At 41.3% G+C, this 19,299-nt stretch overlaps 1 protein-coding gene across 7 annotated transcripts in view; it reads left to right on the top strand.

The window, feature by feature from the left end:
• Positions 1 to 19,299, top strand: part of LOC134535153 (nose resistant to fluoxetine protein 6-like) — a 49,383-nt gene that overhangs the window by 9,255 nt on the left and 20,829 nt on the right. For 6 of the 7 annotated variants that reach the window (XM_063374140.1, XM_063374138.1, XM_063374137.1 and 3 more), the window contains exons 3-8: positions 546 to 697; positions 6,669 to 6,895; positions 8,281 to 8,390; positions 13,783 to 13,964; positions 14,530 to 14,672; positions 18,489 to 18,657. In XM_063374140.1, coding sequence (XP_063230210.1) covers positions 546 to 697; positions 6,669 to 6,895; positions 8,281 to 8,390; positions 13,783 to 13,964; positions 14,530 to 14,672; positions 18,489 to 18,657 — 983 coding nt within the window. The remainder of the gene's footprint in view (positions 1 to 545; positions 698 to 6,668; positions 6,896 to 8,280; positions 8,391 to 13,782; positions 13,965 to 14,529; positions 14,673 to 18,488; positions 18,658 to 19,299) is intronic. The other variant, XM_063374135.1, reaches the window with a different exon arrangement.

Below are 19,299 nucleotides of genomic sequence, written 5' to 3'. Positions count from 1 at the left end.
ATTACTTAAATAATGTGAATAATTTCTTCTGTTTTTAGATTCCGTTCATATCAACTGCTAGTCCACCAAACTTGTAATAGATGTAAAAATTCACAAAGAAAAAAGTAAAATAAATACTGATTGGTAGTTACAATATATTTATTTTTACAAAATAAAAGAAATCATTTCAAATAAAAAATGCTATATAAATTATAGAAGAAGAAAAAAATATTAGAAGCAAATGAAAATGAATATGGAAATGTCTTTGGCCAAATTACATGTTATTCTTGTTCTTTGCTAGGGAAGCTGAATTTCTATCTTCATAATATAGGATATCTAATACTATTTTATACATATTATTTTTTAATGTGTAATTTAATCAAAGCAGTATTTAATAACAAAAGAAAAGTAAGTTTTTTTATGTTTTTTGAAAACTATGAAAAAGTGACTTAGGTCTCTTTTAACAGTTACCCATTCTGTTCGGGGTGTGGTTGTCTCTTCCCCCGTGTGAACTGCAGGCTGTCTGTTCTGACAGGTCGCGTGTGGTGTGTGCTGTGTGGTGGCAGGTGGTGTGGATGGCCGGACCGTCATCACAGGGCAGCTCTTCCAGCTCGGGGACTTTGACGACTGCCTGTACCGCCAGCAGGCCGCCTACTGCCTAGCCCGTGTGTACCTGCTGCCCACCAACATCACCTCGCCCGTCTCCATGTACATACGGGTAAATAGCCACATGCTGGTTGCAATCAATAACAAATATAAAAGTGTACTCCTTCAAAGTTTTTCCTATTTATTCCCACTTATTTTTACCCTGCCATTTTTGAAGTAGGTTGTAAGAAATGTATAAATTATAAACTATGCAACTGCTGCATGTAATTCATGATATGCGCTGTTGCTTCTCTCCGTGCCATTTTTTTGAACATAAAAATTTGCATTTTTATTTTTCACAAAGCTAGTAAAGAAACATGAATTGGCCTAGTTTTTTTTATTAATTCTTGTTCATTTTTTTTAGTTTACTGCTACTAAACAAAAACAGATCTTTAAATTGTAATTAGACATTGGAAAATTTTGTACTGACATCATTTGTGCATTAATCATACACACACTTTTTGCATTTGAGTTCAACATACAAATTAATACAAGATATAATCTAAACAGTGTGCTAAATGCATGTGCTACATATTTATCTAGAAAACATTTTGTGCACTCTACTTAAATCTTCAGTATGAATTGGCAGCCCTGATTCTGTACCACAGTGTTCCCAAATGTTCTCGTAGCTTCTGGTTTTCTTATGACATCGTACCTGGAAGCCCGGTTTAGACCTGAGCAGTAGCGGAACTCACCCACTCATGCTATTTTTTAAACAATTACAAACTTTTCACAACAACCTACTTTAGGCATTTTTTCATTTTTACAGGTGCCCTGTTTTATTTGAGAGAAAGTGTTATACACTTAGTTTTAATAGCAATTTATTTTTCATGTAACTTTTTTTCTGAGGTGGTTTTGGCGCACGAGTCTCGTCATCATACCCTCCCGTGTGGTAGACCCTAATGGCAGTCTCTGGTAAATCACGCTCTGGGGCGGATACATCGTTTCTGGGGAAACTTCAACTTTGATTCACTGATCCTTATTCTGGTAACTGCAATCATTCTTCACAACTATCACTTGTTTCAACAATGTCATATCTAAAAAAAAAGTGATTTTTCAGGAGAGCTATTTTAAAGTTTAAAAGTAGAATAAAATGTATTGAAAAGTAACTGTTTAGCCTCCAATTGAACTTTTTACTATGCAGCAGATCTTTTTTGATACAACCTTTTTTTTCTCTATTTGAAGAAGAGTAAATTTAAAATGTTTTAATTTTTAAAAGTTCCTTTTGATTTATGACATTCTTGTTTAAAGTTTCAGTGATGGTGCTTGGAGTATATCAAAATGTTATTTTCACAAAAATAATACAATTTGGAAGTCCCCCTTGGAAGGATTTTTTTTTTAATAAAACTAGTTTAAATTAAAAGAATGAGTTTGGAAAAGGCACAGGAATTTACTTATTAAGATAAAACACAGTTAGAGGCAATTTTATTTTCTTAGAAAAATTCCAAAATGTTTTTTTGGGAAAAATTACATGTCTCATAATTGGATAAATTAAAATACAATAATAATACAAAAGATAATTTAAAAAATGTAAAAGATAGAAAAGTATAAAATATAGAAAAAATACAATACAGGAAAATAAATAAAGATGATAATAATACTAAAGTAAAAAATAGAAACTAAACAATACTGTTTCTGTGTAACACTAAAGGCCTAAACAATACTGTTTCTGTGTAACACTAAAGGCACAGGTGCAGTTTCAATTCTAAAGACTTTCATAGAACATTTTATAAACTTTTGATATTACATTATTTTCAATACGTTACTGGGCAAATTAGATTGAAGTATTTTAACTAAAATAAAAAAGAGTATTAAGCAAATCTGTGTTTGATGAGGCATGTCAGTTAAATTCGCTAGGCAGGTGGGTGTCAGACCCCATATACATCTGTGCCCCCCCCCCTCCCCCTTCCTTATTTTTTATCCATGTGTCATGTTCCTAAACATGTTTTACCATCTTTTCTAAAACTATCTTAGCTACGCTCATGCTTAGTGGGTGTAGGTGATTAGTCTAATCTGTTCCATAACCCATAAGTATCTAATTGTCCAATCCAATCGAAAAAGCAGCAGATCATTGCAGTGTTTTGAAAATGTGTTAATACAAATGATATTGGTGTTGTACCACCATCTGTAACTGTAACTATAATTTTGATGACAATGTCACCTCAATTTCGTATGTTGTACGTACCGATCACCTCCAAATTATTTTTCTTGCTGAGAGTTGCAAACTAGCATTTATCAGTCTTCTTTTTAATAGACTAGCTTTTGAGCAATAAATATAAATTAGTAAATTTTAAATTAATTTTTACACTCAATCATTGCGTGAATAAAATTATTAATCATATAACTGACTAGCTGCCCGACCCGGCTTCGCACGGCTATACGAATGGAAAAAAATCAAGCCACATCTCCCATTTACAATAATGGTAAATAAAAAAAATTCAGTGAAAATTTATTACAATGCTGTATAATGTACCGGAGAGAAAATGAATAGCACCTATGGTTTCCCGACTCGTGCACGCAACGTACAACTGATGTACCCGTACTTCACTACGGCAGTCTACAGGCAGATCACTCTTGCGCCGCTCATTATACATGCCCCTCCTTGTGGGTACGCCACTGCTGTGCGATGCCCGTTGCCATGGAGATGCAGAAGGCATGAACAATGCAAAATCCTGTTCTCATGCAGACAAAGTACCCACTGTTGCCTGGTTTTAACCACCCATGGGATCTAATTTTCGGAAAATGTCATCCTGCGTAACATAAGGAACATTACTGTGAAGTTTCAAGTCTGTAAAATATATATACTTGAAAAAAAGGGCAATAAAAGAAATTAAACACAGAGGAGAAAAAAAACAATAGTTTAGGTTTGCGATTTAAAGTGATAAAAAGTATTTAAATAGCTACTAATTGAACTCTTATGAGGGTACTGATTGCTTCGTTGTTAATATCACACCGGTGTTTTTTACTTGTATGGGAAAATTAAGAATGATAACGATAAGGCATCTAGTGTGTGGCAACAATGTTAATAGGCAATAGGAAATAAACTTCTAGCGCCTGCGGCATTGTCAACACACACTTCGTACGTGTACTGCATGTTGTATCTAACCCCCTCCAATGCATTTGATTCTAAATTTGACTTTTAGTAAGGATCCCTAATGTTGTTGATAATATAATATAGCCTATAGCCTTCCTCGATAAATGTACTATCCAACACTGAAAGAATTTTTCAAATCGGACCAGTGGTTCCTGAGTTTAGCCCGTTCAAACAAACAAACAAACAAACAAACTCTTCAGCTTTATAATATTAGTATAGATACGGTATTTAGGAGTGTAAAAATAATCTACCATTATGTTCCTGCCGTGAATATCTACATTACCAAGTACTTTTTTTAAAGCTTCTCCAAAAAACTGCATCACACAAATTATAACATAATAAATTCTGTTCTCAAAAGTAATACATATTAAACCGCCTCTGTTCGCAAAAATAACACTAAGTCAGCCTCTAACAGTAAGACAGTTCATATTGTGTTTTATAAAATATAAATGGTTTATACCAACGACCTAGAGATATATAGACTGCTTATCACCCTGCTTTCAGTGCCAATTGCTGCTGTCGACGGCATACTGGGGAACTATAATCCGAGCGAGAGAGACAGAGAGCTGATTTGACAGAATGGTGGGCAAAACATAGCTGGAAAAGCATTGGTTCTTATGGGAGAAAGATGCAAGTTGCTAGTAAATTCCCTAAAAATGTAGGTTTTTCGCAATTTTACAGGTTTTGCGGGTAATACTTAAAGATGGAACGAGTGAAATATAATTTTAAATACAGTTTCATCGTAGTGCGATGTGTAAGTACGACATTAAATGCGCTAGAAAATAGCTAACCCTTCTTCAACCCAACGTTTGTGACCAATATGTAGATCAGTTATGGAATTTATCTCATCACTAAGTACTATTAATTATAAATAATAAAACTGCAATGGAATAATGACCACTTTTAAATGATTTGTGTGGGTTTGTTATTATTGTAGTAGTATTCGTTCACTATGAGTTTTAGTTGTGTCTTATGCAATTTTTTAAACAGGATAATCTAAATTACGTGGCAAGATAAAACAAACCTATTGCTAGGATAGATTTTAAGAGGAAATCATTGGACGAGTGCAAATCTAGACTGTGTGTTGTTTTAAATACAAATAAAATTGTCATCACAAACTGTTCATTCATCACATAATTTTACATAATGAACATAATTCATCCCATAATATTACATAATTAACTTAGTACACTGCCACTTTTCTGCTGTCAACATACGTTGTCTGCTAACAAAGCACTGTTTTCCCACCATTCTGTCAAGTTCAATTGGAATCAAAGATGGCCTCCCACTAGCAGTCTATATATCTCTAGATCGTTGGTTTATACTTACAATATTATTAAAAGCTAGAATTATTGTCATGAATACTAACAATCTACTGTACATTGGGGTATGAAACAGCACAAATTCAGGGACAACTCAACATTTCCAAAAAGTAGTATTGCGATCTTGTGGCCTGCAGCAGTAATGTAGTTTGGAATTTTTAATGATAAAAAATTTTGGCTGAACAAGATGCTACCAAAGCTAACACAATTCTGCTTAAAATTCATGATGCCTGAAATAATAGATAGCCTTATGAAAATGTAATGTACAGATCCATTTTATTTATTTTAGAAGTAAAAGAAAAGAATTACAAGTAAAACAATATTAAAAAGAATTAGGTTTTTATGTAAATAAGTGAGCATAAAGCTCTGGTACCAAAAGTGTTTGCTATATTAGGCCTAGAACATAACAAAAGAAAAAAATTACAGGCAACTGTTTATCATGAAATTTTTGTAAAATATAAGAGCAAAGAAAGGTACTATGAACTATGGAAAAAATTGTGTTTTTTTACATTTGCTATTATCTTTGAAAGATTTGTGCAATGGGAGTGCACAACTTGATGTAAGCTTTTGGACATACGCCATTGCTGAGCACATGTATGTCTGTAGAAGAAAACTACAAAAAAAAAACGCAAAAAACAAAAACTCAAATTAAGCAAAAAATTGCTGTTGTCAAGGATATAAACACCACACAATACTCCACAACAGGAATATGGTCAACAAACAAAGAAAAACAAAGAAAAATTGACTAACAGAACGAAAAAAAAAAACACAAATGATGACAGCACAAAAATTCTGAACCCAAAAAAAAACAGCACAACAGTTGAAACGAGACACAGCAAAAACGAAAAGACGAAACAAACATAATAGTTTTCCAAAAAACAGAAGAGAATGAAAAAAAACCCACAAATAATGACAGCACAAAAATATTGAACAAAAAAAAATCAGCACAACAGTCAAAAACGAGACAAAAACACGACAAAACGAAAAGACGAAACAAACACAACAGTTTTCTAAATCAGAAACAAGCGACGTTTCGGGAACTGCTATCTGCTCCCGTCCTCAGTCAGACGCACATGGTACGAAAACACAGAGACAGTACAGTCACGACTAGAAAAGCCATGCATATAGCAGACTTGCTGGCAGGTAATTTTGCCTTAACTCTGCCACGCCAACGCGCCACGGAGTAACCATTTACGGTACAGGCCGGCTCCAGAACGGAATAGTTTCTGCCAGAAGCAACGGCGTCTTCAGTAACTCCTAGTGCCCTCTACTGGCTAGGGATTTAACAGTGTAATAGGGCATTCTCGTGCGTATCTTGAGCTGCGGACTAGTGGACCATGCTGGTGCTGATGACCCAGGACAGCATGTCAGTGGTTAGATGCATGGAGCTAGCCCGGTGCCCCCAGACATCGTGACGCTCATCCACTCGGCCTACCCAGGTCTCTAGCACGAGGCCGTGGATGATGACACGTACTATACACAAACTAAATGCTAAATGTTTACTGAAGTATCGTTGCAGCCATTACGTAGTTCATGGCAATGTTTGTTCTTACTACCACTCCAATTTTAACTTGTGAATAAAGTTTTTTTTTAATGCCAGGTAGGTTTCTTAAGTGTGTGTGGCGCAGGAGCACGGACAGCGGTGGACGCACTGGCGACGGGACTCGGTGCGGTGGGCGGTGTGTGTCCCGCCGGCATGCCGGGACGCTGCGAGCCTGCAGCTGTCCCTGGAGGCGGCGCTGGAGCCCGCGGGGCGGGAGCTGGGGATCGTACCCACCGTCTCCCTGCGGCCCGAGGACTGCCAGACCTCGGCCAGTGACCCGCCTCCCCTCACCCCCGCTGACTACTTCCTGGGGTCAGCACCTTTCGAACCTAGCCTTAACACCGGTAGCCCGCATCCATCCAGCCATCTGTCGACAACATGTGTGAATTATTCCGAGTATAAATTACACTAAACTATTCACAGACTATTCTGACGTCTTCCTCCGTTACTTTAAGCTTGGATCCCAGGCCTGTCTATACCAACCGCCGCTGTTCGACACGCACCTCTGCCGAGTCTAACACACGGACTGTTCTGTGATGTTTTCACGTATATCCTTTTGGACCTTAAGACAAGGATTATACATGTTCTTTTTTACAGCTTTTAAATACAGGCTGGCAGCTCTCCATTCGATGTAGAATAACGCGACTTCCACTCGAGCGAGTAGGAGACGGACCTAGTGCACTCTTGACTTGTCTTCCTTAGACCACTGCCGAGCCAGACGGTCATGTGGAGCTCCCAGCATTTCTTTTTTTTGTTTTCAACTGATTATTCGTGCAGTCGCTTTTAATTAATATCCTGAACCTTTTTCGTTTACACACCATGTGGACTGCGATGAGTTTCTTGAACAAGGGCCTAACTCCTGCTCCTTCAATCCTAGCCTCGCACTATCGGCACACGGGCGGCCCATGCTCACGAGACCGGTTGACTCTGGTGTTGTTCTTACCGAACCCCCCGGTTGCAGATTCGCTCCAGCTTCAATGTTTAGGCTGAAGACAAGCAAGTGATCCTAATTACTGTGCTGACGACTAGTGTGTGTTGTAGAGTACTTCTCAATACACGTGGGTTCTGCAATAAAGGTCACACATGGTATGAGTACTGTTTTCTCATCCCATTCGTTTTCCGGTCCTGGTAAGTGTCTGAGTGGGAGTGATGGGTCCAGCAAGGGCGTGTCCACGGGCCTGGAACACGTGGTTCAGTGAGGGTTCAGGCTAGGCTGCATAGCATTGTTCTCCAGCGAGGGTGACATCCATCTGTGAGCCACACAGGCCACACCTGCTGAGAGGGTTCATTGGGCAACCACATCCAGCCACGACACTACGTCTCCGCACTCCGCAGGAGACCATACTGTGTCAACTCCAATAGTATAATCTGTTAAAAACACATTTTATCTTAAAATAATGCATGTATTCTTGATGAAATATTATACATTTAAGTTTTCATCAGAAAGTTCCTACATTATTTTCAAACTAAATTATTAATTTTTATCACCAATACCCAATATGTATTTAAGCCTAATGCTTTAAGATAAGATATTTTTTAGTACATGCAAGTTTTTACTCTATATTTGCATCTACCTATAGCGATTATTTTTAAAATAAATTAAGTAAAAATGGTTGAACACAATAATATCATTTCAAAAATGACATTTTTAATTGTTTTATTAATCTTATTTAATAACTTAATTTTTGTCTTTGTAGGGGATTGCTGTCGCTCATTGTGATCCTTGTATTGATTGGGACATTGCATGATATCTCGCAAGATTTGGTGTCTCCAAATTCAAGGAAGAGAAAATACAAACATAACAATGGTATATACTACGTAGTAATGTATGTATGTATGTATGTATGTATGTATGTATGTATGTATGTATGTATGTATGTATGTATGTATGTATGTATGTATGTATGTATGTATGTATGTATATATGTATGTAAGTATGTATGGGAGTGTCTTTTATGGTTTATGATTGCATCTAGAGTAACGTAAATTTTCATTTTTTTAATTGAGTTGTTTTTATAAATGCGCATTAGGCGGAGTTAAAAGGGCGAAGGTCGGTTTCAAGCACATGGCAATTAGGTTAGAGATGGGTGGTAAAGTGAAATGTAGGGGGTGTGGGAAAGCGTGGAGAAGGAAGGAGAACGGTGTTCAGTGTGATAGATGTGACGAGTGGTACCATGTAGAATGTGGAGGGATCACAGTGGGCTTAGAAAGTCTCAAAGACAAGGAGTGGGAATGTGAACTGTGTAGGGGAAATTATGAGGAGGGACTAATTGAAAGACAAAAACATTGTCCTGGCAAGGATTTTGAATTGGTGAAGGGGACAGACAGAGGTTCACTAGGGGGAAAGGAGGAAGAAAATATAAAGGGAACGAACGACATGCTTGAAGGAGAGGAGGTAACCATACAGGGGAAGGAGGTAGTGAGTGTAGGAGGAGTGATGAGAGACAACTGGGAGGGTATACAGGAATGGATAAAGGAGCTAATAATTGGAAATATAGTGGAGGGAGGAAAGGGAACACGGCAGGAGTGGAGTACCTGGAAGGGAGATGTAGAGAGGGAACTAGTTGGGAGAGAGAAAAACCTGGAAGGGCTAATAAAAGGTACCAAAAGGGAAGTGGACACCATAAGGGCGGGGAGGCAAAACTGGGAGGAGAGAATGGAGGAGGAAGTGGATAAACTAAGACATATGGTGAAAACTCTGGAGGGGAACATGGGTGACCTCCAGCAGGAAGTGTTAAGGGCAAGAATAGGAGAGAAGCATGAAGCAGGGAAAGCAGACAGGATGCAGGAGGGGCAGGGACTGGCGGTAAATGCAAGAGATGAAAAAAGTACGGCATTGGGGCAAACTAGGAGTAAGGAGGCTGAATTGAGGAATGAAGTGTGGATGTTAAGGGGGGAACTGGAGGAGGGGAGAAAAGAAATTGACAGACTACTCAAGCAAAACGGGAAGGTTAGGGATCTGGAGGAAGAGGTCAGCAACTTGCGGAAGCAAAAGGTAGCGCTAGAGGGTCAGATACAAAAGTGGAAAGATACAATCGAGGGGGAAGGTAGGGATGACTGGGTAAGCAAAATGGAGGGGACGAAATGCAAGAATGACGGAACCAAAAAGGGAGAAGAGAAATCATGGGCTGAGGTAGCCAGAGGACACAGGCAGGCTAAAGGAAGATAAGTCAAATAAAGGGGATGGGAATGAGGGGACTATGGAAGGTAGGGGAATCGGAAGCGTAAAGGTGGCATTATTCGGGGATTCGATGCTCAGATATGTAAACATACCGGGGGCGTATAAGGCAGGGAGGAGTGGTGAAAGGTTGGAGGATGTAAGAGATAGAGTTAAGGCTAGCCAGCTTGACGGAATAAGGAAGGTGATTGTGCATGTGGGCACAAACGACCTTGTTAGAGGGGGAGGACCAGGAAAGTTTGAGGAGGACATGAAGGGAATGTTTTGTGAGTTAAAAAGGAAAGTGAGGGGAGACATCCTGGTGAGTGGAGTGCTGCCTAGGAGGGGTGTGCCTATCCACAAGCTCAGGGCTGCGGAAGCCATCATGCTGAAGCAGTGTCAGGAGTGGGGAGCAAACTACATCAGCGCAAGGAGTCGACTTCAGATGAGACACATGGCAAGGGATCAAATCCATCTGAATAGGGAAGGCGTGGGAATCCTGACGCAGGTGATGTTAGACGGTTTAAGAGCGGGTAACATGGGGCAGGGAAACGGGGTAGGGGGGAGGTCAAAGGTAGGGTGCAGCTAGTAGGAAGGAATGAAGTGAGAAAGGTGGGGGGAGGGGGGAGGCAGGGGAAATAATCAAGAAGGGATGGAGAGAGGGAGGGAAAGACAAAAACAGGATGGTGAGGGGAGGGTGCATATAGAAACAGGAGAAGAGGGTAGGAAAAAAAGGGAGAGAGTAAATATAATGGTTGTTAACTGCAGGAGTATCCTAAACAAAGTGGACAAGTTCTGGACAGTGGTTGAGCTCTATGGGGCAGATATAGTGGTGGCAGTAGAGACATGGCTGGATGAGGATGTTGCAGACAACGAAATAAGGAGAGGGAGTTACATAGTTTTCAGAAGGGATAGAAACAGGAGAGGGGGTGGGATAATGGTTCTTGTTCGGGGGGAGTTAGATGCAGAAGTAAAGTGGATGGGAGAAAAGGAAGAAATACTTCACTTGGAGATCTCAGGGAAGAAGAGGAAAATGCAGCTGTTTGCGGTGTACAGGCCACCGGGTGATGGGGGTACAGAGGTGGAGGCTGTACTCGAAAGGCTTGATATGCTGAAGGAGGACAGCATGGTAGTTGTAGCAGGTGACCTCAACCTTCCAGGGGTCAAATGGCAGTGTGGTAAGGAACTGGTGGGGCCACTGGGACAACGGAGGGCAACTAAACTGGTGAACATGGGGTTACAACAGGTGGTGGTAGAGGAAACTAGGATGGGTGGGGGAGCTGGCGGCTCACTATTGGATGTAGTGCTGGTAAGACCCGAGGAGCTAGCCACTCACTCTAAAGTGGTGGATGGGATAAGCGATCACAATATTCCCGTTGTGGAGATTTGCCTGGACAAGAAGGTCATGAAAGGCAGCAGCAGGCAAATATGGTTGTATGGGAGGGCAGTACAGACAAGGGTGGAGGAGTTCCTGGAAGAGAGATTCGACCAATGGAGCATAGGCATCGATGTGCAGGAACTGTGGAAGGATTTCAAAAAGGTGGTGGGAGATGCTCAAGAGAAATACGTACCTAAAAAGAGGATTAATGTGGGAGGGGACCCACCTTATTATGGAAGGGAAATTCGGAAACTAAAGAGGAAGGGTAGACTGTTATATGCGCTGGGGAAAAAGGAAGGAAAGAAGACTGTAACAGAGGAGCTGAAAGAAATAGGAAAACAACTGAATAGAGAGATAAAGGCGAAGGAGGCCTATCTTGGGGACCTGATGGTACAGGGGACAAAAGGCAACTGGCAAAAGCTATACAGGTTTGTTAGAAGCACGAAGGGCACAGGGACAGGGGTACCAATTTTGAGGAATCAGGAATGGTGAAATTGCACCGGGATCCAAGGAAAAGGCAAACTTGTTGGCCATGCAGTACATGTCAGTGTTCGAGAAGGGAAAACAGTGGGAAAGGAAACATGCTGAGCATAGTACAGGGCGACACGAGAAACGGCTTGAGATCAGGAAGGAAGAAATTGAGAAAGTAGTGAAAAGGTTAGACAGCAGGAAAGCCATAGGTAAGGATGGCATAGGGAATGGGATGATAAAGCTGGGGGGGCAAGCCATGGTGAAGTACCTGGAGCTGCTATTCAGTAGATCGATGCAGGAGGGCAAGTTGCCGCAAGAATGGAAGGAGGCGGTGGTGGTACCGATATACAAGAAGGGGGGTAGCAAAGAGGACCCAGCCAGCTATAGACCTGTTAGTATCACGTCGGCGGTGGGCAAGGTGATGGAGAGGTTAGTGCACAGGCATGTGGTAGGAGAGCTGGATGGTAGAAAGTGGATTGACAGGAGACAGCATGGATTTCGAAGGGGATATTCGTGTGAGACTCAGCTGGCTGGACTGTTGGAGGAGCTGGTGGAGGGGGTAGATAATGGTCTACAGATTGATGCCTGCTTCATCGATTTTGAAAAAGCATTCGATAAAGTTCCTCACGAAAAAATGACGAAAAAAGTGGAGGGAGCTATAAGTGACAGGAGGGTGGTGGGTTGGATTGGTGACTTCATAAGCAACCGGACACAGAGGGTACGTGTGGAGGAGGAGTTGTCGGAGGAAGGAAGGGTTACGTCAGGGGTGCCGCAGGGCAGTGTGCTTGGCCCACTTCTCTTTACCATAATGATGAATGATATCGGAGAGAAGATACAAGGGCATATTAAGCTTTTTGCAGACGACTGCGTGGTTTACATGGATGCGGAGAGAAATGGGTTACAGGAGGATCTGGAAAGGCTGGAAGAATGGGTGGAAAATAATGGTATGAAAATAAATGTGGGAAAGACGAAAGTGGTCAGGTTTACCAGGAAGAGGAAGATTGTCAGGAGGGAATATCGCTGGAGGGGAGACGTGATAAGTGAGGCCGACAGCTATAAATATCTAGGGGTGGTGCTGCAGGGTAACCTGGGGTGGGGGGAGCATGTAGACAAGGTAGTGAAGAAGAGCCGACAGGCACTGGGCATGCTGGGACGAGTGCTCAGGGGGGGAAGCAGCAGCATACGTGACAAGGCCTATAAAACTATGGTCCGCCCCATGCTGGAGTATGCCGCAGCAGTGTGGGACCCATACACGGCAGTACTTGAGAGGGAGCTGGAGGGGGTGCAGAGGAGAGCAGCTAGATGGGTGAAGGGCAAGTGGAGGAGAATGAACAGAGAAGGGAAGGGGGAGTGCAGTACCACAGAGATGATGATAGGAATGAGATGGGAGAGCTTAAAGGATAGAAGACAGAAGGAGAGATTGGTCAAGATGTACCAGGTGCTGAGTGGAGTGGGAGGATGGGGAGAGCTGGGGGGCAAAGTCAAAATGGGAATGCCTAGAAGTAGAAAGGAAAATACTAGGAAGGTTTTCAAAGAGAGGAGGAGAACAGAAAGGGGAAAAAATGCGATGGTCGTGAGGACAGTAGGGGAATGGAATAGGCTGGAGGAGGAGTGTGTGGCAGCTGGGAGTGTGGACCAGTTCAGAAGGAGAGTGAGGGGGAAGTAGGGAGAATGCTTGCCACCGGGCACTTTGTACCCAATTGCAGCTAATTAAATTAAATTAAATTAAATTAAATATCTTCTAGCACCATTTCACTAACTTGTATATTGTTTTTTGCCACCTGACTTCAGTTTAGAGTAGCACGTGATTCATAAATCATTGGAACCTGTCCAGTGAAACCATGTGTAAATAATCTCAGCCTTCAATGTAACAATTACAATACATCTCTTTTACTTCAGGTACATCACAAGTAGGAAATACTTCCCCTGAGATATAAAAATTACATGTAAATATAAATTGTAAAGTAATAGTTACTGGTAGTGCAATTAATTTTAATCATTACTGTTGTTTAGCAATAAAACTTCTGTACAGGATAATAAAAATGGGTGTACTATATGTTTGGAAAAGACAGATTTTTACTGTTTGATTTGGAAATATACCTATTTAGTGCAAGCCAGCAAACTGCATAGAGCACATGAAGCGTAGCTACACTGTGCTGTGCCAGACAGTAATGGAGCTGTGCGTGGTTTCAGACGGCGTGCTGAGGTGCTTCTCAGTGCGTGCCAACCTTGCGCGTCTCTGCTCCGACTGCAAGGAGCCGTCGCTGGCCGCGATCCAGGGCATGCGGTTCCTGGTGCTGTTCGCGGTCATCGCCGGACACTGCATCTTCGTGAACGCACAGGGCGCCGTCGCCAACATCAGCTTCCTGGAGGAGGTGCGGTGATCCTCGCTGCCTGTCGCATCACGCCACTCCCGTAGAGCTGCCGGGTCTTACAACTATTCCCCCACCATCATGACATCATCTTTTTTTTCTAACTTTTAGAATGACTTCATATGCTATTACTAAAATAAATGGAATACAACTACCAGCATAGATCGTAGTGTATAATTATTTACATTTACTTTAGCATTCATACGTACTGGCAAAGTACACAGCACTCAGAAACATCTAACTGGAAGTAAATGTTACATCACAATTTCTTTAAGCTAGTTAGTGCCAATATGAAAATAGAAATGATTGCAGGAAATAAACCGGAAATGACCGATTGGGTGATAATTTAAAATTTAAAAAAAAATAGTATGGAGTTACTCCACATGTAACATATGGGAGAAAAAAGGACGAGACTAGAGAGTGAGAATGAACGAAGGAGACTCACATGCTGGGGACAGGAAAGTCTGCAAGGTGCTGTCTGGATGAGCTGAGCGTCTTGTCGCCAGTGCATGCCCGCATGCCCCAGGCCCGAGTGCTGCGAGGCAACGTGTTGGTGTGGTGTGCGCAGCACTACGGTGACTGGACGTCTGCCGTGTTCCTGAACGGTCATCTGGTGGTGTCTGCCTTCTTCGTGATCTCCGGCTTCCTGCGCGGGTACCACTTGCTGCAGGAGGGCTCCGTGCTCAGCAGTGTGTTCCTGCGCTACCTCAGGTCTGCCACCGTGCCGGCGTGTGCACAGCGTCCGTCGTCCCGTCTGTCATGCACACTCACATGTGAATATCTGAAAGGCAACACAGTCCATGCTTGCAAAAATAACTGCATTAGTGACTTGAAACTGTGTCTAATAATCTGAACAAAGTTTTGGGGGTGGATAAGATGCAGACTCTGATGGAACCCCGCTGTGCGAGTTCCTGGGGTCATGGATGTCACTGGGGCGTGTTCATGTGTGTGACTGCAGTTTTCCTGGAATAATTCATTCATTCATTGTCTTCATTCCAAAGAAATTTCTAGAGGAGGAGTAATTGCAGTATTTTATATACGTATAGTGTTGACAGGGATGTAGCAAACAGTACTGAACAGTCAGTGGTGGATTCAGGAATGACTTATTATGTGGAAAAGGGGGTGGGGGGAAGGTTTTGAAAAAAGAAAAAAAAATTAGATTTTACCCTTGTATTAAAAATACTTAAATTACTTACATTTATGAACCTACAGAAGTAGCCACAGATGGGTTATTGCACATAAGATGGAATATTGAGTTGTTTTTTTTTTCTTTTTACAGCTGATCTGTTCCCATATTAATAATTAGAATTCAAATTTTTATTCAAAAAAATCAGTTTAAAGTTATTACACTCCAAACCATCTTGGCTAGCTCGAAATTCGGCCTGGAGTGGACATACATTTTTCGTTAACACTGGACGAAATGAATTGAGCGACAAATATTATAAAAGTTCCAGACAAAAATGTTACTGTCATTGATTAGTTACTGAAATAATGTCTCAGACATCAAACTGATATGAAGGTATTTGTATTACTACACAGTGTCGTGGCAGCCATCTTTTGACCACAAAAAATAGTACATGTAGAGTATACAAATTTTCGCACATAACCTCTTCTCCATCTCCAAAAACAAGCATGTCGACTGTTCGTAGGTACCAAAGGATGAATATTAAAATACTGTTCACATTTATGTCCCGTGGTTGCACACAAACTCACGGTACAGCTGAAGGACTATATCCTCGGAACAATGACAAGAGTTCACTCAATCCTTGTTGTGGGCTATCAGCCTATTACCAACGACTGTGGTCGAAAAATTCTAGTTGAACAGTTCCACAAAAAAAAAAAAAGTTTAATACATCAGGTAGTGCCCGGACCACAGTAGCAAAATTATCTATAAACTCACATAATTCTATTATTTGTGAGCCAATGACCATCACCCGACCATTCGGAACCTCGTTCAGAAGTTGACTGCTGAGGCGACGTGCCTGTAGGAAATAGCAGGTTCATGACATCTCTAATCGCAGCACATCCCTTACAAAACTATAGCTGTATACAATTTCATGTACCCCGCACCGAGGCTTTTTTTCTCAGAAAGATTTTACAAAAAAAAGTCACGGAAACTAGTGACATAATTTTCACCCAATCACAAAAACAAAAATACATTTAAAATTTACCAGCTAATCTTGGCGCATGACAACAGCCCTCCTGAGTCCTTTCTCACAACTACCGCACACACTGCCTCTTTCTAATTATTGTGCACTGGGCAAAATATGCACCTGTTCGCCTTCAGACAAAGAATCATGGTGAAAACAAAGTACAAAAGAAAATTACGTTAATAGTCTTGACGTCCCTCGGCTTATGGTCCCTGATTTCCTGTTTGCGAAAATGTCCTGTTTTGCCCATGTAGCTCTCGTCGGTGAGGAAGTGAGTTCAGGCCAACGTGGCCAGGACCGGAATACGGGACCTGGAGGGAACGTTACGTGTGGAGGAGGAACGGTAGGTAGTTCCAAGGATAACTCGGTGATGTCCGTTTCCACGAGCCCCTTTTATTTCCGTATAAAGAACCTGCCGCAGCCTGGCCGACACATCGCGGAACGAGCGTCCTCCCCGCCGCGACCCGGACTCCCGGAAATAAATCTCGTCCTTAGAATACGTCCCGACACGAACAGGGGAGGTAACCCTGTAGCTAATGGTTCCGGTTACGATTGTTCCGTATTGATGCACAGCGCGTACGTGGCCTGTCACGTAAGAGGAATATGGTCCTATGAGTGCTCGTACTGACTGAGAGGTTCGGCAGTCCGGAGAGGCACTTACACAGCCTATAACGTAGGCAGGAGAAGTCCCGGAAAAACTCGTAAAACTGAGTACGTCCAGCGATATAACGAATGCAGCTCAGCTGCAGAGACGACCCGTGACGTTTCACTGTCGGCGAACTTCGAGATGAGGAACGCGTCTCCCGAGCAGCGCGGAGCGGAGCGCACGTTTGCTCGCTCTCGCGTCTCGTTCACCACTGCCGTCCCCCGCCTGCTAGCGGGCCGCGAAGGAGGGGAGGGGAAATCGGCCGGCGTGAGAGAGGCCCGCCTCGCGGTGCGCCAGGCTGCGATTACATTACTAACATAGCATAAGCACTTGAAAGAATCACAGAATTATTAAAACGACATGACAAGTAATTAATTAATAAAATGAAAATACACATGAATTAATTAGTTACGAATAAATGACAAGTGAAGTATTTACACAATGTTTCAGACGTGAGAGTTTTGTTACGTTACAAAATATATGCAATTGTGGAGGCTCGTGACCTCTTAACAGTACATAAAAAGCATAATTATTTACAACACAAAGAGAAGCCCACTGGCATGCTAGGGCGCACGTGGGTGCGTCCCTGACCGTAGCACATCACAGACGGTGCACTGGGGGGACAAACCTCCCTTAGGACCACGTCGGTGGACAGGTACGGCCTCTGCATCTGGGAGGGTACGACGACTGTCGTCAGTCTCATTTATGAACACAGCAAAACAAAAACATACTTAAATATTTGAAAGCACATAAAAATGTAAATATACAAACAGGAAAAAATTTAAAAAATAGGCCTACTGGCTTATTCGCTATTAAGTAAGCGCATCATCAGAATGACTTAAAAGCATCAAAATATGAAATTATGATTGTAACACGTATGGCAAACACAGGAATACTTTTTGAAAGTATTTAAAAGATGTTATTTCAAAGATATCAGAAAACCTAACCAATGTACTAAACAGATAAAACAACATATTAAATCATTAATTAGAACCTTTAACAAGTGGGAAAGGCAGTTACTTGGATTGTTATATATATTTGTAGAGGTCAATATTCATCCTCGAAGTGGGTGTTGGTGAATGTTTGTGTATAGCATAAAAATTTTCTAAGTTGGTAATAGTCATTGTAATAATATTGGTATTTACTGTAATTAATGTTAATGCCTGTTAAGTTGATTTTAAGAGAAAAAAGAAGTATACTTTTACTATTTTGGTAAGTTTATTATAATGAATTTTTAAGTTTTAAGTTACCCATATGTTCTGTCACACCCATGACAGAAAAAGAAGTAAAAGTCTAATGTAGAAATTGGTTATGTGATTAAAAACATGTTAAGTAAGAATAAGTTTAATTGTATATGTCATCACATAATATTATTTATAAAAATCAATTATTTGTCTACAATAGTCAATATGGTGTCACGGGTGTGACATATTTTACTGTCATGAGTGCTATACTACTGTTATCTTACATGTGAATTCTTTCTAGTGATGGGATTTTCGATACCTCGATACCTTCGATACCTTCGATATTTGACGGTATCGCAAAATATCGAGTAACGAAACTGTAAGTTCGATACATTTTTTCGATAGCGGAATGCTTGTTCATTTGCATTGAATTAAGTTTTTTGAGTCGCCATCGTACAAAATACAACTACTGGCACCAGCACCTGGGCCGGGTGGCCACCAACTGCCGTGCCCACTGGCTGAGCTACAGTCGTGTGTGGATGTGCAGGTTGACTCCGCCACTGGCGGTAACGGTGGCTCTGGCAGCCTCGTGGTTGCACCGACTGGGCGCCGGCCCCTACTGGCACCAGCACCTAGGCCGGGTGGCCACTGACTGCCGTGCCCACTGGTGGACCAACCTGCTGTACCTCAATAACCAGCTGCACCTTGGAGTGCCGGTATGTGGCTGTGCTGATTCACTAACACAGCCTAAAAGCAATGTTTTGTGATATATGTCATAATTTTTGATTTGGCAGCACAAAAACTTTGACACACAAAAAAAAAGGGTTTTTTCAAACTTACTACTTTTTAAAATAATCTGGCCGGAAAAAAAACACTGTCCAAGTTTATATTTCCCAGGATGGTTAGTAACACAAGGCTAAAAGTGAGTTTGGTGTTTTGCCTTTACTACTGAAGTGATTCCAGAAACATTTTTTCATGGTACCTTTGTAGTTTGTCAGCCTGTGCGAACATCAGTTTTTAAATTCAAATTAGCAATGTGTTGGTTCTTTTTTCCTGGTTCTCGGTTCCGGTTCTTAAAAATCTGTTCCCATTTATCGGTTCTCAGTTTCAGGTTAACCTCCACACAATTTAAAGATATAGTTTATCCTAATAAATGGTGTATTTGTTTAACATGACTCATCAGCGACCTACAGTACCATAATTTAGAGTTTAGACCACAAACAAGTCATTGTACAGACATCTTGTGGTGCAGCAATATCTTGTAATACAAACTAACATTTTTTTTTGCTGAATCAGTATTTAATTTAGGCACACCTATAAAAAATTGCTTGAGATAAATCTAATTTTTTTTTTTCACA

The sequence above is a fragment of the Bacillus rossius genome, chromosome 8, assembly GCF_032445375.1.
Source record: "Bacillus rossius redtenbacheri isolate Brsri chromosome 8, Brsri_v3, whole genome shotgun sequence".
Lineage (NCBI taxonomy): Eukaryota > Metazoa > Arthropoda > Insecta > Phasmatodea > Bacillidae > Bacillus > Bacillus rossius.
This window is presented reverse-complemented; position numbering and strand designations above follow the sequence as displayed.